At 40.2% G+C, this 25,462-nt stretch overlaps 1 protein-coding gene across 3 annotated transcripts in view; it reads left to right on the forward strand.

Moving 5' to 3' along the window:
- LOC105030805 (contactin-associated protein-like 5) overlaps positions 1-25,462 on the forward strand; it is an 87,972-nt gene that overhangs the window by 52,979 nt on the left and 9,531 nt on the right. For all 3 annotated transcript variants that reach the window (XM_029113468.2, XM_029113470.2, XM_029113469.2), the window contains exons 4-19: positions 1,448-1,595; positions 3,693-3,896; positions 6,589-6,773; positions 6,982-7,125; positions 8,848-9,115; positions 9,950-10,090; positions 10,717-10,891; positions 16,765-16,871; positions 17,058-17,177; positions 17,985-18,185; positions 21,701-21,857; positions 22,092-22,219; positions 22,373-22,543; positions 22,862-23,080; positions 23,515-23,754; positions 24,840-25,064. In XM_029113468.2, coding sequence (XP_028969301.2) covers positions 1,448-1,595; positions 3,693-3,896; positions 6,589-6,773; positions 6,982-7,125; positions 8,848-9,115; positions 9,950-10,090; positions 10,717-10,891; positions 16,765-16,871; positions 17,058-17,177; positions 17,985-18,185; positions 21,701-21,857; positions 22,092-22,219; positions 22,373-22,543; positions 22,862-23,080; positions 23,515-23,754; positions 24,840-25,064 — 2,833 coding nt within the window. The remainder of the gene's footprint in view (positions 1-1,447; positions 1,596-3,692; positions 3,897-6,588; positions 6,774-6,981; positions 7,126-8,847; positions 9,116-9,949; positions 10,091-10,716; positions 10,892-16,764; positions 16,872-17,057; positions 17,178-17,984; positions 18,186-21,700; positions 21,858-22,091; positions 22,220-22,372; positions 22,544-22,861; positions 23,081-23,514; positions 23,755-24,839; positions 25,065-25,462) is intronic.

Below are 25,462 nucleotides of genomic sequence, written 5' to 3' on the forward strand. Positions count from 1 at the left end.
TTGCTCATCTCCATCAGGGTACGTTATGTGGTAAATGTATGTCTTCTGTAACTGTGCTCAATTTCATAAAATGTTCTTTTTGTAATTGGTCAATGGTCCTGAAAATGTTTTAGAGACAATAGCATTGATTCATGTAAAACATCTTAAATGACCACATCTGGAGTTTTGGCTGCTACAGCAACAGTTTATGAGTGACATTACAAAGAAGTACTTTTCATCCACTAGAGGCACAAGGAGACATTGTGAGGCAGGTAGCTTTGGGGTGTAAGTCATGACTTGATCTAGGAGTTTTGTGAGCCTTGAAAATACACACGTTGTTGAGGGTCCATTTCTTTTTTTTTATTTCCACAATTGAGATCACTGTCCCTGTTGAATTACATGCTGTACAAATGTCACATCGTTTTATCAATACTGTCACTGAAAAATATCCCCAAAAAATCGAGACATCTAGGAAAACCCCCCAAAATAATAATTGCTTTCTCAGTACTGGCTATTAGAAGGAATCTGATGTCAAATGAATGTATTGGGGCCACAAATATTAACATGTGAAGGTATTAACATGTAAGCGTGAGGGTTAATATTAACATGTATGTGTGAGGGTTCGTAAAGTGTACAGCTTTTATTTTCAAGTTCATATATACTGTAACTGGAAATTATGGTAATGGTAAAGTGTTCAGTTAATTTGTTTTCTCACAAAAAACACTTTAGGTAATGCGCTCTGAAATGTATATAAAGCAATGAATCACATTTCAAAATCACTTGTGCTCATGCTTTGGGTTGTTCTCGATGTTGCCTTTGTTCATTGAAGTCCTGCATGTTATTATTCATGGGATACACAGTAGAGTCAATGATTTTATTAATGTGATGAATATCCTGAGTATCTTCATTAAATTTGCATTAGCAATGAACTACTTCCTAAAGGTCACTTAATGTTGGGAAAACTAGGGAAGGTCACACTTTTGACTCTGCCCAAGTATATCTTATAAGTAACTTTAAAATATGAAAAAGACAGATGTTCATTTTATGTGTTGTCATTCTGATTTATTACTCTAACATGGTGGTATTTGGATGATACATAGAATGGATTCGGTGGTCCCAGTGTTTTCTAGTAGCTTATACATTTTGATGGGAAAAATATTCCTAACATACTTCTTCATTTTACATCGTTAGAATACCATATTGCATTTTAAGTAAATGTGTCTGTTTGCACATATTTGAGGATGTATGATGGAAAGAATGTGTTATAGACAGGCAGCAAACAGAGCTCTTTAAAACACATGCTCAAATTATCTTTGCATGTAATCAGTGTATTGGAAAAAAAATAAAAATAATAGTTGGGTGAACCGATTGACTTTATAATATCATTGCTTTTTTTCTGCAAAGTCAGGTAAACTGGTGAGTAAAAAAACCCTGTTTGGTTTTGTTTCGTCCCTCTGTTCGTCTGCAGAGGTTTGCAGGGAATGTGAACGCTGACGGTGTCGTTCTTCAGAAGTTGTCCCACTCCATCAGAAGCCGATTCCTACGCTTTGTTCCCCTGGACTGGAACCCCAGTGGCTGGGTGGGACTCAGAGTGGAAGTGTACGGCTGTGCCTACAGTGAGTGACCAGACATCCCTGCACCTTCCATAGAGACCATACACATTAGACCAGTGGCTTCCAACCAGGAGTACTAGGACCCCTGTAAAACATGAGCGTGTGCTTCAGGGGTATTCTGGGCGGTGCAAAATTCAGTTACAGATAAAGGATGGGAACCACTGCATTGGACAGTGATTAAAGTTAAGTGGCCAACATCCCCTACAGTAGGCATGTTCAGCTAACACCTTAATGCTGGCGATTGACTACTTACTGTTACACCAAGACCATACTGATGCCAACCTATTTGGTATTCACCAAAGGAATCCTGGACTGTCTTGGAAACTGCTCTAACCAGAGTTTGTTTAGACCTTTCCAGACACCGACACTGTGGCTTGTTTAGACATGTCATCTATCACCGGGCCGATTTAAATCCCCTCGTTGACGATCAGATCCATGAGAAAATAACATTGTGAAAGTCAATATTGTCAATGAAAGCCTCCTGTACGTTTTTTGCTAAGTATTCTGCAAACTGAAGACAAATGTTTCCTTGACGCAGTATCAAAGGAAATGCAGACCAAACACAATCCTTCCAGCGTACAGTGGTAGACTGGCAAGAATGCCAATTGAGAGCCAGTCTCGTTCTGGGTAATGCTAAATAAATAAAAGTGGAGTCACTGGGATGTCTCTCAAACACATTCTGTTGCAGCACTAACTGGATCAGCCAGTGAATTTATGCTCTGTGAAAGACAGTTATAATTATCCCTGAGTGAGCACTTCCATAATGCCGAACTGTTCTACGGCATGATCCGTGTATTAATGTTGGATGAATGTGGGCTCTGGTAATAAATGCTGCGTGACAAGCACCTTGTTGTACCTCACTGTATAAATGAAACTCCTGAGTGCTTGAACATTGAGCAAATAAGGAGCGGAAGAGGGAAACCTTGAAGCCCACATTACCATTGAACATGTCATAGATGACAAACTTGGTAGCCCTTGGAGGGCTCATCATAATCATTGTGGAAATCTTGCTTATAGGAAAGCCAGACTTTCTTCCATCCTTTAAATTATTTAAAGACATGCATACTATAGGATCTAGGCACAATCACGGATCTAGGCGCAATCACTGAAACATTTAGAAGTTATCCGTCATTTGCATAACTGTTGGCGGTACTGCCTAAATTAGCATGCTTCAAACAGAGCATGTCTAATTCTATTACACAAAAAGACCCACTAAAGAAAAGTATGAATATATGATTATTACAATGCAGAGTTTATATCTCGATGTGCGATAATCACCAAGTGAGTGGTATGTTATGTGGTCATGCTTGTTACACATTTTGTTGATGTCAATTCACTACACATGCCTTGTCTGTACACTGAGTCACGTCCGTGTCTCACTTGTGTCTCATTTGGTTTGTCATTCAGTTGCCCTCAATCTTTAGATCAATACATTTCAAAACAAAATCATGTCATATCACTGATTATTAGTTGAAGTGTTCGTAAATCTTGTTTTGAGCACTCCACATAATCACCAAAAGGCTCTATTGTGATTTGTAATGGGTGAACTCACATCCATCTCATATTGCTACTCATATTTGTAAAATCTTTAAATGAGTTTCAAAAAGTTTAAGTGAAGCCTGGCCTTCTATATCCTTTACTGAATTCCACAGGAAAACAATGCTTCATTAGATTGAGACAAACATTGGAAGAGGTGGGGGTATTCGGTCTAGCATTGTGTTTGTGAGTTTATGAATGTGTTAGACATTATTTAAATATGCAGTAGCTTCAAAAACTGTTTGGAAAGTCAAGTTTTTCATACAATGTAAAGTCATACTCATAGCTGATTCTCTTGTTTCTCTAGGCCCGTCATTCTCTCCTAGTTATGTGTTGGAATAGCAGGTGCATGTCAGAGATTGCATTATTTATTCAGACAGCTTTACGTACATACATTAACTGAATCCCATCAGAAAATATTATGCATTCAGGCTTTAAAAACAGAAATTCAGAATGTCTCCTGCTGCTGTAACAGCAAACTCACAGCTCAGACGTGACCGAGTGAGCTATCGTTGGGACATTTTTATGAAACACATTTTTAGTATTCTTTCAATCCTTGTCTAGAATCTTACGTGGCAGACTTTGATGGCAGAAGCTCCTTGCTCTACCGGTTTAACCAGAAGTCTATGAGCACGGTGAAGGATGTGATCTCGCTGCGCTTCAAGAGCCGCCAGGCTGAGGGGGTGCTGCTCCACGGTGAGGGTCAGAGGGGCGACTACATCACTCTGGAGCTGCACCGGGGCAGGCTGGCCCTCTACCTTAACCTGGGTGAGTCAAACACTGGGGCAGGCTGGCCAACTACCTTAACCTGGGTGAGTTAAACACTGGGGCAGCCTGGCCCTCTACCTTAACCTGGGTGAGTCAAACACTGGGGCAGGCTGGCCCTGTACCTTAACCTGGGTGAGTAAAACACTGGGGCAGGCTGGCCCTTTAACTTAACCTGGGTGAGTCAAACACTGGGGCAGGCTGGCCCTCTACCTTAACCTGGGTGAGTCAAACACTGGGGCAGGCTGGCCCTCTACCTTAACCTGGGTGAGTCAAACACTGGGGCAGGCTGGCCCTCTACCTTAACCTGGGTGAGTCAAACACTGGGGCAGGCTGGCCCTCTACCTTAACCTGGGTGAGTCAAACACTGGGGCAGGCTGGCCCTCTACCTTAACCTGGGTGAGTCAAACACTGGGGCAGGCTGGCCCTCTACCTTAACCTGGGTGAGTCAAACACTGGGGCAGGCTGGCCCTCTACCTTAACCTGGGTGAGTCAAACACTGGGCCAGGCTGGCCCTTTACCTTAACCTGGGTGATTCAAACACTTGAGGAGGCTGGCCCTCTATCTTAACCTGGGTGAGTCAAACACTGGGCAGGCTGGCCCTCTACCTTAACTTGGGTGAGTCAAACACTGGGACAGGCTGGCCCTCTAATTTAACCTGAGTGAGTCAAACACTGGGACAGGCTGGCCCTCTACCTTAACCTGGGTGAGTCAAACACTGGTGCAGGCTGGCCCTATACCTTAATGTAGATCAATCAAACACTGGTGCAGGCTGGCCCTCTACCTTAATGTAGATCAATCAAACACTGGTGCAGGCTGGCCCTCTACCTTAATGTAGATCAATCAAACACTGTTGCAGACTGGCCCTTAATCTTATGCAGGATGGCGCTCAATCTTAATGTAGATTAATCAAACACTGGTGCAGGCTGGACCTCTAATTTAATGTAGATTAATCAATCACTGGGACAGGCTGGCCCTTTACCTTAACCTGGGTGAGTCAAACACTGGTGCAGGCTGGCCCTCTACCTTAATGTAGATTAATCAAACACTGTTGCAGGCTGGCCCTTAATCTTATACAGGCTGGCGCTCAATCTTAATGTAGATTAATCAAACACTGGTGCAGGCTGGCCCTCTAATTTAATGTAGATCAATCAAACACTGGTGCAGGCTGGCCCTCAATCTTAATGTAGATTAATCAATCACTGGTGCAGGCTGGCCCTCAATCTTAATGTAGATTAATCAATCACTGGTGCAGGCTGGCCCTCAATCTTAATGTAGATTAATCAATCACTGGTGCAGGCTGGCCCTCAATCTTAATGTAGATTAATTAAACACTGTTGAAGGCTGGCCCTCTACCTTAATGTAGATTAATCAAACACTGGTGCAGGCTGGCCCTCTATCTTAATGTAGATTTATCAAACACTGGTGCAGGCTGGCCCTCTATCTTAATGTAGATTAATCAAACACAGGTGCAGGCTGGCCCTCTACCTTAATGTAGATTAATCAAACACTGCTGCAGGCTGGCCCTTAATCTTATGCAGGCTGGCGCTCAATCTTAATGTAGATTAATCAAACACTGGTGCAGGCTGGCCATCTGCCTTAACCTGGGTGAGTCAAACACTGAGGTTTTTAGGTCGGGGTGAGGGTGTCTCATATAGTCAAAACTTCTGTGTTTTGCCAATGTGCCTGGCCCGGCACTAGGAAGTCTATTGGTTTATTCTGTTTCCCAATAGTTCATTTTCCAGGTTTTGGGATGTATTAACCAAAATGTTTTTGCTGTCTGACAACATGTAATATTCATGCTTTGGTTCTTTCTGGCACTCATGCTACTACAAGTCATCACTTTCACTTTCACTGTTCACCGTTTACTGCTCTACCACATGACACTGATATATTCAAAGAAACATTAATACAATACAAAAAACATTTAATATTTATTTATGGTATTTTTTTCACCTCATTATAATGAGATAGGTATGTTGTTATAATGAAATACTCTGCCATTATAATGATATAAAATGTTTTATCTCATTCATTGGTATGCACACAATGCCAACTCCTTTCCATATACTAGACACATTTAATAATATTCATTTCAGTTGCAAGTAATTGCTTTTGTAATCAGGCTATTGGGAAGCACTGTGTTGCTGTAAAGTGCTTGAGGGATCCATTGTTCCATGGTCCTGAATCCAAGCAAGTACACCAGTATACCGGTCACTGTTCTCAGCCGTGAGAAGATGTTTTGATCAGGGGGTACTTATACTGGCGGAAGAGGTGGTGGTACTGAACAGGTATCAAATGGACAGACGACACATGCCATAACGATGGACGTCAACCTTTCATGGACATCATCTATAGTGTCGCGTGTCTCGCAGACCAGCCAGTAGAATGTGTGCATACAGAAACTGAAAGTGAATTTCAGAATCTCATCAGGGGCTACATCCAGCGGCTGGTAGTGCTGAAAGACCATCTGACTTAATCATTTTGTCTGTGATTTTATTAAGATCTAGACCACTGACAGTATTCCATCAGAACACATTTAGATACTATGTAATTGTTACAACATTATATTTTTGCTTGATGGTTCAGAATCTTTCAAAAAAGGCAAAAGTTGTGTATTATACGATTCCCCTCATGGTACTGTATTAAGATCAATAAAGTAATCTTTCTATTTTCTGTTTATTGTTGTCTTTAGATGACACCAGGCTGCGGTTCAGCAGCGGTCGTGTTGCGGTCACTCTGGGCAGTCTTCTGGACGACCAACACTGGCACTCGGTCCTCATTGAGCGTTTCAACAAGCAAGTCAACTTCACTGTGGACTCCCACACCGAGCACTTCAGGACAAAGGGGGAAGGAGACTCTCTGGAGGTGGATTATGAGGTGTGTCCATCCAAACACTCCTAATATCCTTTAAAGTAGGCTTTAATACATTACAACACCAGCACAAAGTCAGAATTACACTCATGTCCACCTTGGTAAATAATGAAAAATCCTTGCTGATCTCTTCAGAACCTTCAGTGTGACATTATATTTTCTCTCTAACATCCATATGCCCATGTCCATATTTCACAATATTTCCTCATCAAAGCTCAGCTTTGGAGGCATCCCACTGCCAGGTAAACCTGGTACCTTCCTGAGGAAGAACTTCCATGGCTGTATTGAGAACCTCTACTACAATGGGATCAACGTCATCGACCTAGCCAAGCGTCGCAAGCCTCAGATCTACAGTGTGGTAAGTGCTTCTCAACGACTCATTTGATATGCATAAACATTAGGGAAAACCAAGGCCAAGTTTATTTTGTGCAGCATTGCAAATATCAACTTATGTAAGTGACAATTCTCTAACTTGTTAGAAGCAGAGGTTAACAACACCTAAACTTAGAGAATCAGAATACCCTTACAGTTATTGCATAACACAGACTGCAGATACAGGCAAGTTGTATGGCAGGTCCCACTTAGAGCAGTGAGAAAAGTATTCTAGTTTATTCGTCTTCTACATTGCAAACAGATCAAGGCTCAGTGATGAGGTGGAGCAGGAGATTCACTGATCCGTTCAATATGGAGTCGTTATAATCTCTTGCCTGTAGCCCGAAGTAGATTGCATTATTTACGGTAGTCCTTTGGGAGATGTCAGGGCCTAAATGAAACAACTTAATGGATATTAACCTTGGAAAAACGATGTCTGTGTCAGTACAGCCCCAAACACAATGGTGTCACCCCATCCACATGAACAAATCCATTAACGCTAAAATAGCATTAGCATGAATAAGTTATCAATGATTTCTGAACACTATGAGTGTCAGTCTGTTGAAACGGAATGACTCTGAAATCAAGTTTGGTAGATTTGATGGAAGAGTCCCTGTGGAGGATTTAGTTAACGTGCTCCTTGTCGCTGCCACTCCGTGTCATTGGTATTGATGATGTGTTCATCCCCACACTGTTCTGACCTTTTTCTGTGTACAGGAAGGCATGTTCTCTGTACTGGCTCTTCCTGTCCCTAGGAGGTTGGCAGTGACATTTAACCCAGTTTTCTGTAGAAGCAATTTCCACTCTCTCAATGCTCTGTCTGTTTATCAAGTCCAAATTCAAATTTCTTTATTGGCATGAAATACAATTTATTGGTTTAAGTAAAGCAGTTAAGTTTTGCAGCATTTTGCCGCAGTGCAATGCAAGGACAATGTTATATGGTTAATTTCCAATAGCAATACATGTACAATAATATATATAATGTAATGTAATATAATGTAATAATAAACTGAAGAAAAATATATAAATATGCATGCATGTTTATGACATTGTAGACATTATAGGATATACATATTTATATACAGTGGGGAGAACAAGTATTTGATACACTGCTGATTTTGCAGGTTTTCCTACTTAAAAAGCATGTAGAGGTCTGTAATTTTTATCATATGTAAACTTCAACTGTCGTGCGCATTGTATGATTTTTTTATAGTAATTAATTTGCATTTTATTGCATGTTTACTTTAGAGAATCATATAATTTTGCTTGGTTTTTGCAACCACATTATCTGGTGATATTTGCTGTTTCTGTCATCCAGAATAATTATTAGCTTTATGTCATCAGTGAAAACACAGAAGTTAGAAATTGATCTGGGATATTTTCATGAAAATGTTTTATCTTTGGGAGTATTTTTCATGCTCTTGGGGAGTATATTTCACAGTGGAGTAGAACATTTAGCTCTGTGTCAAAATCCCCTTTCATGCAGTGACCACATACATTTTATCTCCTTTTTTCTTTATTTTCTTTAAGTTTCTCTTTCTTTCTCTCCTTACCTTTGTAGAATCAGGCCAGTAGGTAGTGTTTATAATCATTAATAACAGCACCACACTTACAAAGTTGACATAGTTTTTAATTAACCCTGAAGTGTTGAAAGTTGATCTGGATTGGAGCAAGGTGACTATATGGCTGTGTGTTCCATGGTCTCCAGGGCAACGTGACCTTCTCATGCTCGGAGCCCCAGCTGGTGTCCACCACCTTCCTGAGCTCCAGCAGCAGTTTCCTGTCGCTCCGGGCTATGGCGTCCTCTTTGGGGGGCTTTGCGGTACGTTTCCAGTTCAGAACGTGGAACCCAGATGGGCTACTGCTCTCCACCCGGCTCGCCCTCGAGCCCCAGCGGCTGGAGCTGCAGATCAGCAACAGCCGGCTGCGCTTGACCCACCACACGTCAGCCCAGCAGAAAGAAGAGGTTTCCACCGGTGAGGCCCGGGCCAACTCTAGTCTACACTAGCTGACCCAGACAAGATAGACACAGATCTGATAGTGATGGTAAAGCTTACGAGTTAAGACTATAAGACAGGCGAATCCATTCAGTTGGCCCTGTTCTTATCTCGCAGTTCACACACAGATAAGCATTTTGTTTAGTCCATTTTTCCCAAAATGGGAGGTTGAAATATGCATTGAGGGATTTCTACAGGTTTAGCGGAATAGAGCAGACATGCAGACATAGTTATATTAAAGCTGTGTCTGTGTCTGGGCTCATTTGGGACTCTGTTGCATGTTTAAGGCTTTTGTTAGTCCAAGTTTGGAGCAGGTGTGCTTTTTTGTACATTTCAAGCAATTTACACTCTGAAATGTTGTAGATTTCAATGTATCACAGTCCATAGGAATTATCTTAGTCTGCAAACTCACTCACCCAACAAGCTGAGGCCAAGCTCAGAGGAGAGCAAACACATACAGCTCTGTTTCCCACTGTTAAGGCCTGAGTTTAATTAAATCAAAACCTAAGATTATACCGCTGAGATTTAGCATTGGGCTCTCCTTAGAATGGAAGTATGTACACAACAAATGAGGGTTGGGGGTGATTATTTGTTTGTTTGTGAAACATTATCAAATAAACAATGTTAGGTTGATCCAAAGTCAACTTCAGGGACAAAGAGACTGCAGAGCTTTGTTGCAGACGAAGAAAGATAGTAAATTAAACTGTAAAATAACTTTTACAGTCATTTATTACTATGGTAAAACTAAAGTGATATCTAGAGACGGATTCTGGATAAACTGTTTAACACGTATCTACCCTGCTGCATCCACAGGTCACAAAGTTAATGATGGACTGTGGCACTCTGTGAGTCTCAGCTCCCGAGGTCTCCAGGTCACCATGACTTTGGACAACGAGCCGCCCTCTACCATTGACCTGGAAGACCACATGGAGGCAGGAGACCTCTACTTTGGAGGTAAAATGACAATCAATGTGACCGATACTAGATAGTGACAGTTTAATACATGTCTATAGACATTATATACAGTAGAAACTCAGTATTTCTTGGCTAATTCCTAAGGACTGAGCCTTGGCATGGTCACTCCAGAGCCTTAGTGGCTCTTCATTTACATTGCCTTGTAAGCAGAGATTTACTTAATACATGCCTGTACAAACTCTGGCTTCCCAGAAATTGCCATGTAAATCTCACATTTTCAGATAGCTGCGATTTAGTAAGCTGCTTTTAAAAGGCGTCAACTTGCATAATGGCATGTCTTGGCAGATTTACCTCAGCTCTCTCTCTTTTTGGGAGACTTTTCTCTCAGAAATTGCAAAGGTTTAAAACACACTTTTGACGTACATAACTTTCATGCATTCGAAGGAAATAAATGAAACATTAAAGATTGCGTTTAGAAAACTTTTACTAAATTACAAATGTTGTAATTTCTGCTTGCATGTCTCTAGTCAGTAAGTCAGTCAGCGCACAACCCTCTTAGCATCTTAACATATTTGTGTAAGCCTCTTTTGTTGCATTATTACAGTAGAGGCTGGTTTGGCAGATGTTGAGTTACATAAACATCCTTCTGTTGTGTGTTCCAATAGGTTGTCCATCCTCGTCCCCGGCTGACACAGGATGTGAGAACCCCACGCTGGCATTCCAGGGGTGCATGCGTCTCATCTCCGTCAACAGCCAGCCCGTTGACCTTAACCTGGTACGCCAAGGACGGCTGGGAAACTACAGGGAACTGCAGTTCAACACATGTGGCATCCATGACAGGTATCATGGTCATTATGCAAACCTTGCATTATGCAAAGTCTTGCTTAAGCAACTAACACTAAAAATTCATGATTTTTATCTGACATTTAATAGAGCTTTAGCACTGGTAAAAACCCTTTAGTTTATTTTTGATATTGTGAAATCTTTTTCTCACAACAGACGTGTAAGCAGGTGAAAATGAACACACATTCTAAGGTAGGGGACCTGTGAAGTCAGCCAACTCTGGGTCTCAAATAATTAGCAACAAAGGTTGTGTAACTGTCACCCTCTGCATTGTCCCATGACAAAGGATATTTAAGTTTCTTGTGGTTAATGGAAAAAGCGAGCCTGTTACAGGACATGCTTTAAATGTTAACAATGCAGTTGCAGAAAGAGACCTTTCCCGACAGTTTTATTTTTATACAAGTCTGACCAAAATTGTGGGAGATTTACTTTTAGGCCATTTTTAAATTCCTGCTATGTTAGGTTATGTAATCGTAAACATGGCAGGTTCATTTGTTATAGAAATTAGAAATGTGCTGATTTGAAACCCTCAATGTTGCTTTCAGTGATATCTCTTTTAACTGTGAATGGGGTTGGAATGCAGGTTGACTGATTGCCAGAGAGCCATTCTTCTGTTCTACTTTTAAGTTAATCTAAGAGATAAAAGTAGCTTAGATGTGATGAGTAGAGAATCATATTCTCCTTTGTTGTTTCCAAAAGTGGCAATAGCAGAATGTGTCATTCTATTACACCTCACCACACACTTGTTATTTTTTTCATAGATGAGGGATCAGTTTTGAAATGAGCAGCTAGAAACTATGCAAGTAATATGATACCTGAAATAAATTACATTTTATAGCTGCCTACATATTCGTTATTGCACTTTGAATATCATCAATGTCATAAATCATGCCAACGGTATATTTAGTCTGCTTAATGCTAAAATAAATACTTCAAAGCATTAGAGTACATAACTTAGATGCATTTTTTATGTGACTTTTGATTGCGGTGAAGGAGTCATATCTCCAGCTGGGACAAGGTCACAACCTTGTCGCTCTGCTTCACTGTCGTTCTAGCTGCCATCGTTCCATTTCCCACCTGCGCACAAACGCAGCCTATAGGAGATTACGCGCACCTGTTTTCCATCCCTTCACTATGAAGGATATATAGCCTTCCCTAGGAAGCCAATCAGTTGTCTAGTGTTGTTTGCCTTGTCAGTTGTGTTTCTCCTGTGCGCGTTAGTAGCTATCTTTGTGGTTTCGTTTTGTATGTGCTCAGTTTTCAGTTGGATTTTGAAACACACAAACGGTTCTCTCACTCTGCGCCTGGGTCATCCACACCACATTGTGACAGAATGTGCATTTCTTCTTTCAAGCACATATTTTGATAAAATAAATTAAAATTTTTACTATAGTCAATTTTGTTCTTATTCCAAAAAACGTACAGGACAATATTTTTAAATATCCAACAATTCGGTGTGATTTGGTTTGATTATTGCAATGAATAAATGCACTATGTTTTCATTCTATACAATGTAATGCCCAAATATTGCTTGAACACATTAATTTTCCATTCCAAATGAAATAAGTGTTGGAACTGAGGAGGTGGGGGTAGCTAAGAGGGATTTGTGAGCTTTACTCTAGTGAGATGTGTATGTGCGTGTTTGCCTGTGTAATGCTAGGGGAAAGCAAGGATAGTAAAACAAGGAAAATCTGACATTGTAGGGACATTTTGATGGTCCCCATTAGATAACAATTATTTCAGGCTTAGGTATTAGGGTTGGACCTGTAGCAGGTGAATAGGACGGAGCCAGGCGCAGGAGGAAGTGAACCAAAGGAAATTGATTATTCGGCTAGGACAGCAGTGTGCAGCAATACGTAAACAAATACAGTCCGATTTCTATGTGTTTCTATGGGGGGGGTAAAGGGAATATATACACTGAGACTGATTAGGGGAGTCGTGGCGTGAGTATTAGTTAGAATTAGGGTTAGGGTTATGAGCTATGGATAACGTTAGGGGTTAATGGTATGGTTAGGTTTAGGTTAGGGAAAATATGATTTTGATTCTGAATATTTAAGGAAAATATTTTAATAGAAATGTGTGTGTTGGGTACCTGAGCTGATCCATAGAGCAGGCTGAGCATCTACTGTCTGTACCCCTATCAGATTAAGGTGTAAGATAGTTTGACTGTTTATCTGATATCCCCAACACCCACTGTTACAGTTTTCCTATTAGCATATACAAAATGTTTCCAGCATGCTGTATTATGTACTTGACTCAATAATGCTGATAACTACCTGTTTTTCTTGCATTGTAAATTATTTCGAGTAGTTGTCTAATGTTATCTCCAATACATCCGTCTATAAAGAATCATGTCTGATTGTGAAAAATATTATCAGCTAATACCTTTTTAATTATTCAAGCAGTATATCTTGCTAGTATTTTTAGAATCAAAACATTAAAGGGTGAGGGATGACATTTTTTAAGAGATTGGGTTGTACTGTCCCCCTGGCGCCTGCATCAGTAGGACACTACGTGAAATGTAAAAGAGAAACAATGAAAAATGCCTATGAATCTTACATTCTTAGGATAACATATCCATAGCCAAAGGAACTTTTGAAATTATTATTTGTATTTTTTTCATAGAGACATAGTGTTACGGATGTGACTTTTTCCACTATGGATGTGTGGTTGTGCAAAAGTATGTGATTCATATATGAAAGATGTATTAACCAAATGGCTTCAGATTGTCATCTGAAAATTCAGTTGACCTCTAAAAACCAAGTAATTGACACAAATATTTATTTCATTAACTGGGATTCTTTCCCACTCTTCTTTACAATACTACTTAAATGTTTCATGTTCATGGGCTTTCTTACATGCAAGGCCTGCTTCAAGCCAAAACCTCCATGTTTTACAGTTGGTATATGGTTCTTCTGTTAAAAGGCAGTGTTTAATATTTTGGCAAACATGGCATCTGGCATTGCAGCCAAACAACTCCACCTTTGACTCAATTGTCCAGAGTACATTGTTTTATTTTCTTTGGTCTTCATCTAGTTGTTTTCTGACTAATGTCAGTTGTGTTTTGATATTTTGTTTGAGAGCAGTGGCTTCTTCCTTGTTATCTAGGTCAAGTTTTCGAAGTCTCTTTCTGACAGTTTTACAGACATTTTAGAAAGAGTGGCCTGTATATCCCTACGGTAGATGTTACCCTGGGGTTCTTGGAGACTTCTAATGAATATCTTTAGTTCAGCTCTTGGGCTGAATTTTGCGGGAAGAGCTATGTAAATCGCCAGTGGTCTGGAATTTTAACCATTTCTAGATTACCTGTTGGGAGGTGGAATTATGTACTTTGAATTGCTTAGGAATGGCTTTTTTAACCTCTCCCAGACTCATGGGCCTCAATAATATTGGAGTGCCTCCAATAGGTCTTTTGATCCTGGCATTAAGTGTTACCACACGCCCATAAGGTTAAGACCAAACCAGACAAAGTGTTTAACCATTTTGGGTGGTTGGATGCTCCCAAATTATTTTAGAAGGATTTTCTTTTCATATGCATCTGATTTGCTGCACATGATTCCAACTGGTGCGTGTGTACCAACTTTTTCAGCATTAGAAAATGGCATTTCTGTTTGTTTTCATTGCATAAAAGGTTTCTAAGTTACATTTTCTTTGTGTTACTTGTTAAAATGGCTTTTATCAATTAATGTAAATCAAAAAATATATATTTTAAAAATTTACATTCAACTACACCAGATGGTTTACTTAATTCTTCCCATTGTAATGTGTTACAATGAATATGGATTTAAGGAGTGTTTCCCTTTCTTCAAAACAGTCCAGTAAATCAAAGGGAAAAATCTAATCTGTGATGTATACATATTTTTGTGTAGAACTTCTGAATAAGATATACATTCAACTTTTTTTTCCACCACTATGAATATTTATCACACTATTGACATCATTTTTTGGATAAACATTAAATTCAATGGTTTCTAAACGCAAATTCAGGTTTGCTGACCCATCACACGTGTTATTTGGGTGACCAGCATTCAATTAAGCCAAAAATATTATTTGGAAAAGTTTGCTTATTTTGTTTGTTTATTTGTGTCAAAATCTAATACGGTTTTACATTGCCATTATTATGTACACAGCAAGGACCCAATATATTAGCCCTGAAGCATATAAATAATCAGATATCTACATACAGCACAATGCTGAAAGTAGGCTAGTCGCTATTTCCAGATCTGTCACATTGAGTGTTTTAGTAAGCTGGTGATTTGAGCTGAGTCAAAGCACCAATTTCTGAAGGACTTGGTATTGCATTCCTGTGGTGAGGATTAAGCACTGGATATTTGTTTAATTCAACTCAATCAGCCCTTTGGCTTTTGCTGCCATCTTCAACCTTTTCAGTACAATGACAACCTACTTATAGTTGTGTCATTGGCACTGTAATGGACAAATCATTGCAATCAATCAAAATGATTCACATATCCTGGTAGTTATTTTTGTCCTCATACCTTTTCAGGTTAAATCCTTCCTACTGCTCAGCACACTATTAATATAGGCCTCCCTCCAAGTCTCTCCATCCCCAATTCTGCAGCTTTGAAACATTCATGAGCAGCTGTCATCCTCTAGGACCCTGCCATGCTCAGTGTGGCAGTCAACTAACAGCCCAAGCAGGTTGACTGGCAGACTGTGGCCTTCGTGTGCCGCCTCATAGAGGAGGCCAGTGGTTCAATAGAGCCATTAGGAGACATGCCCAAACGAACTCAGCACTTTGGCTTGTGACATACATTATAGAAAAGCAATTAGTTTCTTTGTCAGCGAGGGAACTAAATACGTAACATAAAAATCTCTCAGAGACTATTGTACCTTTTGTTGAAGAGCTTTCCTCGCCATTCATTGCGATTACTAAAATGTAATTGTCCAGTTTATTGCAGAGGAACAGTTCTGCAAGTTGAGCAGCCTAATTTTATGGACGACGAAAGCCTCTTCTATGTCCATGAATAAAAATAGCACAGCATTAATTAAACCATCACCTGAACATTATCTAGAGAACAGTTGACTCTTTTTAGTGCTAAATAGGTAAATGGGAATTGAAATGGTGGCAGTATGCACAACCCCCACTAAACCAGAGGTCCCCTGGCACAGGATTCACAGTTGAAGCGCAATGTAATAATATATTCAAGCTTTTAATGGCTGGTGATTTTCAAAGATACAGAGGCATGAGGAAGGCCCTATTAATCAAAGTGTCTTCCCATAGCCAATGAGACTATTTTCACTGTCACTGGAAGTTTTCTTGGCATATACTGTAGGTAACATTTAGAGATCTCAGATGATTTGCAAAAAAGTGTTTTAGAGACAGAGAGGGATGAGATCGGGTATGGTTACAAACACCTGCTTTATCCATGCATGTTTATGCAGTAATTTTGTTTACAAAAAACATCCCTACACAAACACCTGCTTTCTTGAAATTGATTTGGGGGGTTCAGTTGAATTTGAGCCATATCAAAAAAGTGCATGAAAATCCCCAAACAAATGCTGTATTATGTCTGAAATATTCCGTCTTTACAGAGTTTTCTATGCAGATGCTCTGAACTTTAAACTGCTCTGTGGGAAATGTGACTGTGTCACATGAATAAATGAATAATTTGAATGCTCAGTCTTACAAGAATGTTGTTGTAAAGTAGTTGTCAAAGGCATCAAAACACCTGCCATTGTCTGTCAAGAAGTGTATATTTTGTAATGTCATTCGTACCATAATCAACAGCGAGTACTCCTTAGTCAGAGTGAGGACAAACACATCATTTTCGCTTTTCTTTCTCCATGGCTTTCTCTGTGGTCCTAGGTTACTTCCCTTTCTGAGGTTCTAAATGTCCCTATCTCTCCAGATGCCTGCCAAACTTCTGTGAACATGGAGGACAGTGTTCCCAGTCCTGGAGCACCTTCTACTGTGACTGCTCTGGAACAGGATACAATGGGGCCACCTGCCACAACTGTGAGTCAAAATGCTATTTCCAATATTTTATGTTGTGTTAATTAAAAGCTAAATTCCTGTGTAATGTATCCTCCTCTCTTTGATTCTGAGGCTTCCGCATGCAATTTCATTTTGCAACAGCATTTGAACATATGTAATTGAAAATGTCTTATATTTTATCCTGTCCTACTTCCATGTGTCTCTCAGCCATCTACGAAGTGTCATGTGAGGCCTACAGGCTGGCTGGCAGCTCCTCAGGCTACTTCTCCATTGATCCAGATGGCAGTGGTCCTCTGGGGCCCACAAAGGTCTACTGCAACATGACAGGTGAGCTGCAGTCATGGCCCTCCATCCTGTATACGCATTTTGACTGATAGCATGTCTGATCCTGTTGACAGATTAATCTAGAAATGCAGCTGGAATTATATTTGATATCGGTTTACGATTGATGATTATCTTAATGCTATTATCTGGCTATTTCAGTGCTGCCCAACCTTCTTCCCAGAGATCTAACATCATGCTTTTCACTCCAACTCTAACAAAACATTCCTGATTGGTAAAGTTAGGATTGTGAGCTCCTAAAAAATTAAATCAGGTGTGCTAAATTTGTGTTGAGCTGATAACCTACAGAATGGTAGATCTCCAGGAATAAGGTTGGGGAGACCTCGTCTATTTCATTGATCATCGTCCAATAGTATTCAGAGGCTTTATTTAGGCTTGGTACATTTTGGATTAAATTATTTTTTTCTTTTGCCTTGATCTCTTTATGGGAAGCAGCCACATTAGAGTGTTTCATATCTGTAAAATCAGAATGAACTCTAGCGAGGTTGACTGAAAATCGCTGGTAATTAGGGGGACTGTCAGATATGTAAATACCTCCCAGCTTGGTACAGGAACATGAATAATTATACATAATATGTAAATCACTCTTCAAATGTCTACATTTTATGAAACTGAAAGGATAATCAATGGTTTTCTTTCAGTCTCAGGCTCTGACATTGTGGCTTGCATATCACGTTCTTGATGATTCTATTATTTATGAATGGCAACTTTTTATGTAAATTTTTTAAACTGTCAAAATAAACTGAAAGAAACCTTTCTTATTTGGTCCACATCATGTGTGTTTGTGTGTAGAGGACAAGGTCTGGACAGTGGTGACCCACAACAGCACTGATCCAATCAGGGTCCAGGGCTCCACACTACAGAAGCCTTACATTATGAAATTCAACTACAGCGCCTCACCTGAACAACTGATTGCCCTCGTGGCTGGGTCTGAGCAGTGTCAACAGGAAATAGTATACAGTTGCAGGAAATCCCGCCTCTTCAATACTTGGGGTAAGCTTTTCCAATGTTAACGTGCAGCATTATTTAAACTCCATCTTCTTAGCAGGCATCCAAAGCAAGACCTGTTTAATAACAATAGTTTTTCCATTTAGCGCATATTTATTCCCTTCTGTTCAGGTTTTACTGAACAATGTTTGTGTGCCGCCGCATGGGGAGTTGAATAATCCAATCTAGCTATTTAGACCCATTTATTCCCTCAGTTCTCCCGTCGCTTAGGGAGACCCAATGGGCTCATCATTGATGAAGAATGTACATAGTCAGATCTCTTTGAAGTGAATAGAATGTCACAACCCACAAAAAACAAATGTATTATACCCAAACCTCATTAAAAGGGGGAGAAAAAAGTAACCCCATTTTTAATGCAGAAACCACTGCGTTAAAAGGTTTCAAAGGCTTTTATTATCCCTGGGGTTACGATCAAGACGTTTATTAACAAATGGAAGGTGCATGGCTCTACAAAGACCTTACCTCCTAACTGGATTACAGAGAAAGTAGGATAATGATTAGAAAGCTACCAACACGCAACTTTGAGCAACAGGCTTTTATGGCTGAGACTCAACAATGTTACAAGCACTCCCCAAATATTGCCTGTATGATAGGGTGGTAAAAAAGAAGCCATTACTCAAAAAAGCCCACCTTGAATCCATCCTGAAGATTGCCAAAACATGTACAAAAACTGGACAAAATTTGAATTGAACATGTTTACCTCAATACAAGGCTTGAAACCCAACACATATTTCCTTCGATGATCCCAGTCTCTATTGCAAAGCCCAGTGGTGGCAGCTGCATTTTAGGGGATATTCATCATCGTCAGGGACTAGTGTCATTTTGTGGTCCAGTCAAACCCGCAATCTAAATCAAATCGAAGACTTGAAGCATGACATGAAAACGGCTGTAACTTGACAGAGCTTGAATATTTTGGTAAAGAAGAGTGGTCCAATATTGGCAAATCTGGGGCTTGTTGTAGGAGACCACAAAGTTACAGTTATTGCCAAAATAAATTGACAGTGTTATTATTACAATAATTCCCTGTATAATGGATATGAAATGGTTCGTCATGTAGGTTACAACTTATTGTTTGAAACTGCATGCATTGAGTGCGAAATGACGTGCTGAATGCAGGACCACGGACAGTGCTACTGCTGTCAACAGTGCTCCAGTGGCTGACTGGTAAATGCCCAAATGAACAACCACTTCTTTTAAACAATAAGACTGCAAAAAGAATGACACCCAGCTGGGTGTTGGAACAATTTCTCTGTAGAAGGATGAAATAGTTTAAGTACAGTGTTTTTTATTAAAATATGTCAGATTAAGCACTTGTACACCCGAGGGCATGGTAAACAAGTTGTCCACACCCTCTTGGGTAAAATTGATTCATTGTCTTTGACGATTTTCAAACAATTCCTCTTAATGCTCAACACAAATCTAGCACACCTGATTTTATTTATTAGAGGCAGCAACTTAAAGGTCCAGCAGTTTAAGTTGCTGCCTCTGAGGCACCTGTACTGAGGCAGTGACGCAGCCAAATGTGAAAAGGTCTTCCACAGGCATGATATGCTCTCATTAAGGTTTCTCCCTGTAGGATGGAGAGAGCAATAGATCTACAGTATTATGATAAACATGCATTGCATAATGTGCTGAGGTGAAAGGGGTTAACTAAAGTGAACTAAGAAGTACATTTAGAAAACGTTATATAAGTTGTATTCACATGAAGAAAGATCAAATCATTTTACTCACCTTTTTACAATAATTACAGCAATATCTTATACAGCATAATATTTGAGTAACAGACTCTTACCGTTTACCCAGACCATTAGGACTATAAATGTCACAAATTGTCTTCTCTGACATTGAAAGATAAGCAGAGATTCAGTAAATAATTAATACTCTGGTAGGAACTAAATACCTAGTGCTAACTCCTTAAGACCATAGCTCATCTCCCTATTCAGATATAGAGATTTAATCACATCTTTCAGTGTGCTTGACCACGTTCAGAAACCAATTTCCTTGTGATTACTTTGACTTCATTGGAAAACAAGACATGGATACCTGCATTTCGTTGAATCATTAACCTGGCTCTTTTCCTTTTTCAAACTTTATCTGACACTAATGGAAAGCAAACATTTATTTATTTATATTCATCATGGTAGTTGAAATTTGATGAAAGAATCTTGATGGAAATATCAAGGTCAGCTAGATTAAACATAATTGTGGAATCCATGCATGAATATTGGAAAAACCTCTATAGTGGATTTACAACCAAATATACTTTGGTATTTAGAAACCCTTTTTGAATTCAGTGATTGTTTCTACTTAATTTCAGTTGTGTAAACATTTCCAGGAATCAGTGCACTCTGGAAATCAGGAAAAGCAAAGGAAGGATTTTACCAATAACAATTGCTGCCATTTGTTTTTATCTTAAATGTTCTGCAACACTGTAAAATCCATGAAAAGTAAAAAGTACTAATCTCAGCTTCATATAGCTATGAAGAATGAAAACGTAGTATCAACTGATAAAGCTAAAATTGTTGATAGCTTCAACAGCATTTGTCCTTTTCTCCAATCCTTGTGAATGAGTTGGAGCCCCATTTTTCTGTCTGCTTATTGTCACCGCCCGTATCACCTGCCTGTTAAATCACTTATTGCGATCAGCTGTAATCCTACAGGATTGGAAAGCTGCTGCCACCATTCCTCTTTTCAAATGAGTATGACACTGACAGTTAAAGGCCTGTCTCAGTCAGGACCTTCCTGCTTTTGAATGTCTGGTCAACAAACAGCTAACACTCCATCTGGAGCCCCACAGTGTTCTCTCTGCTGCTCAGTCAGGCTTCAGGTCTGGCCATGGGTGTATCTGCTCATCTTTACAGGTCCTAAACAACATATAATCTGCTCTAGACATCTAATCTGCTATAGTGTTTTTATTGATTTGGCTAAAGCCTTCGATTCTGTCACCCATCACATCTTTAACAGAAGTTTGAGTTGCACACCTATATAAACGCATAGAAGAAAAGGAAAAACAATAGTTAAAGAATGGTTGAAACAAGTGAAATGTCAATATAACACGTTAAGGCAAAGGAATATTGGACAACATTCTGTTGCATTGCGCAATGTGCACTTTTGTATTTTAATGTCTGTTACTGTGACTTGACCAGTGCCACAATCACAAACCATCCATGCTCACTCATTTCAAATTACTCTCCATCAGTTGTTTTCATGATCGGGTCCCCACTCACCCACCCACCTCCTGTATTAAAAGTACAGTCTGAGGGATGAGAGGTGTGTCTCCCCGCAGGCCTGTAGTGTAATGCAGAGTCATGTTTGTGTGACGGGTTGACTGTAGCAGGCCAACTTACAGATGCTTCAGGAAATTAGCCCTGCTTGTTTGACTGGCATCACTGAGAATCATTGACACGATGCCATGAGATGCCAACAGATTCCTAGGGAATTACAGTCACTGTGCAGATTTGGTTACTCTGTGGGTCTAATTGTAACACTGGTTGATACAGATGGCAGCCCCCTCTCATGGTGGGTGGACCAGGCTGGGGAGAGACGGACCTACTGGGGGGGCTTTCTGCCGGGTGTTCAGCAGTGCTCCTGCAGCCTAGAGGAGAACTGCATAGACATGAACTACTTCTGCAACTGTGATGCCGATACAGACTCGTGGTAAAAAGGCTAATGACTCTGTATTTCCTTTGCTGTCTTTCTAATTGTGCATGCCTTTGCGTGTATCTGCTGGTGCCCACATTTTTTCTGTATTCTGTATATTACCACATTTCAGATATTATGACCTTCTTAGGCTCTAAATATTTCACCTTAATACAGTCCAACAGGAGAGGTGAGGATTTCATCGTTATTTGAATCCCCCCACAGAAAGCCAACTGTCCCTCTGTATTTTAGGGCTAATGACACAGGAGTCCTCTCTTACAAAGAGCACTTACCAGTGAGTGAGATTGTGATTGGAGACACCAACAGAACATTCTCTGAGGCGCTCTACAGAATTGGCCCACTGCGTTGTTATGGTGACAGTAAGTGAACTGTTCTGTTTTGTCAAATCTGATCTACAACTGGTCACTTTGAACATCATATTTTTTTTCAGGCAAATGGCTGATTCAATATTAACTATGTTCAAATGGTCTACTCAGTCCCAACTCATTCCCTGTACGTACTCTGTCTTCTAGAGTCTACGTGGAATGCTGCGTCCTTCTACCAGGAGTCGTCCTACCTACACTTCCCAACCCTCCAGACAGAGCTCAGCGCTGACCTCTCCTTCTACTTCAAGACCAGCGCGCCCTCAGGTGTCTTCCTGGAAAACCTGGGCCTCAAGGACTTCATTCGAGTGGAGCTCAGCTGTAAGTCTGTGGGCCACACACACTTACAGCTTACAGGAATAATCTGCACTTAATTTTAAGAGAGCACTACATGTTACTCCAAAAGGTTTCTAAGCCGCCCAATCAGGCATACACCGGTCATACATAATGTAATCCAAGATTTACAATAAAGAAAAATTACAGGGCTGTATAAATTTAAATTTGAATAATAAAAGTTTTTCTGTAACAGCTGCGTGATAACAATGACCCACGTGCCCCTAGAGACAGAGATCACACAATGTAAAGAATTAGTTTTATGTAACCTGATTGTCATCGTGTGCCCTTGTCCTGTTCCCTCAGCTCCGTCTGTGGTGACGTTCTCCTTTGACGTGGGAAATGGGCCAGTGATCCTTGCCGTCAAGTCCCACGTGCCCCTGAATGACAGGCAGTGGCACTACGTGAGGGCGGAGCGCAGCGTGAAGGAGGCCTCTCTGCAGGTGGACCAGCTGCCCCTGCGCTTCCTAGAAGCCCCGTCTGATGGACACCTCCGCCTCCGGCTCAACAGCCAGCTGTTTGTGGGTACGACTGGCTTGGCCTCATAGCCTTGGGCTTGGATTCGATTTGAATGTGGGTTATAGGCATTGCAGCTTTTAAAAGCCATGTCCAATTGATGCCGATATCTGCGGCATTGAACATGAAAGGTAATCTCCGCAAACGTTTATTTTATTAGCTGCAATGATTGAACCCATTTTGAGATTTTTTGCAGCTCTTAGTCTCGGTCTCAACAGCAAGCTGTGTGTTTGTAGGCCTTGTGTATATTTTTAGGTTAGTTAACTGACCTTAACTGACCTTAGTTAACTGATTCTCCTCAAATAGACAGTAGGATATCATTTTTCATAAGCAAAGAAACTTGATATTATGTAATTACATTATTATGTATAGACTAGTTAGAAATGTCTTATAAAATATAATACATACTATTCATTAGTTATTACCTGTGGTCTCTCCTCAAGGGGGAACGGCGGCCAGACAGAGGGGCTTCCTGGGCTGCATCAGAACTCTGACTATAAACGGTGTGACCGTTAACCTGGAGGAGCGCGCTAAAATGACCCCGGGGGTGAGCCCTGGCTGCCCCGGACACTGCAGCAGCTCCAGTAGTCTCTGCCACAACAGAGGAAGGTGCGTGGAGAAGAACAGTGGCTACGTGTGTGACTGCTCCCAGTCTGCCTACAGTGGACCCTCCTGCAAGGAAGGTGCGTTATGACCCCCCCCCCCCAAAAAAAAAAAAAGAAAATGAGATAATAATAATATTGTTGTTGGTGAATTATTTAACTGTAATTACAAAAAGATATGTAAGGTACAAGAATACACTTCTAAATAAAGATGCATTGTTGATTTAATGCAGTTGGTACTTGGAACATGCCCCAGGTCCGCATCATACAGTATGCATTATACAGTAGACTAGAGTGATGACATCCATATGCAACCAGAACCATACGGTTCTCCACCCCTGATGTCAGGCCTTTATTTGTCAGGGGGTTTTTTTTTCAGAAAAAGAGTAGCTCTTGAGCAAAAAGCTTTATGTATCCACATGGGGATTCTTGTGTGTTTGTAAATAAGGTATATTTTCTCTAAACCACTGGGTTGTTCTTGAGCCATTTTCATTTGAAAGAAATCCTTGCCTTCAATCATGCTTAAGAAAAAAATCAATATTGACTTATCTTAACCCTGTTCTGTCTTTGTAGATTGTTCTTTATTTTCACTGCCTGCACTTGTGTGGGTGGAGCGCTTTTCATGGCTTATGAAACTTTGTTATGAAACCATAAAACTCGGAGAATCTGCTTAGACAGCGATGTAATTATGCAATACATTCTGCGTCTTTGTCTATGACTACTTTAAAGGAGAAGAAGACAAAATAACTGAATGTTTTGAGAGGTTTTCACTTTGCTTGAAGTGGTCGTGGTGAGATCAGTGGCATTCAGAATGCAGATTGGACTTTGTCTGAAGAAGAGATCAAAGGGGTAGAGGATGAGATGACAGATCCTTGCTTCTTTTCTGTCTCTGGTCTGTCTGAGAGGATCTGCTTTTCACAATCACACTAATCTAGGCATCCATTATATCTGAGAATGGCCCTTAACAAAGGGGGGTCTGTTTCATATAGGAGGTACATTTCATTCTGTTTTGTCCAAAATATAATGTGTCATGAATGTTGGGGGTATTATTTCTTCATTCTGACAATTGATTGTGTTAATTTATTTGAGTAATGCTCTTGTATTTGCTCTCAACAACTGATGGGTGCATTACATCATCCCCTGATTCTCTCTTTGTGTCCATGCAGAGGTTTCTGTGTCATTTGACAGGGAGTCGTCAGTGACTTACACCTTCCAGGAGCCTTTTTCTGTGATGCAGAACAGGAGCTCTCAGGCCTCCAGTGTGTACAGAGAGAGCAGCAGAGCCAGAGAGAACATGGCTTTCAGCTTCATGACCACACAGAGCCCTGCTATGCTGCTCACTGTCAGCACATTCAGCCAGCAGTACATAGCAGTCATACTGGCACGCAACGGTAAAGACTTCTTTGTCAGTAGTACAACTGTAAATGGTTTCTGATGTGTCCTTTCCCCTTACACCTCAGTGCATTTGGTTGTATGGGTGAAACACAATATGCCTCGAACATATTTTAAGAATTATATTTAGACTGACTGGAAGAAATTGGGGTTTCATATAAGCTTTTAAGACTTTATGACTTGATTATCTTAATTGTGCAACTTTATTCAACACCTATGTGCTTTCTCCATTGTATCTCATAGCAGTAAATTACTAGTTGCCTTGGACAACAACAATTGCAGTCATTCTTATAATAGAGAATATAATTTGAATACCTTGATAAGTTTGGTAGAAGTACAGTAATGTGTCATGTTTAAAATATTTCCATCCATCACCTAACCAAGGAAATTTACCATG

This window comes from Esox lucius, chromosome 16 (assembly GCF_011004845.1).
Source record: "Esox lucius isolate fEsoLuc1 chromosome 16, fEsoLuc1.pri, whole genome shotgun sequence".
Lineage (NCBI taxonomy): Eukaryota > Metazoa > Chordata > Actinopteri > Esociformes > Esocidae > Esox > Esox lucius.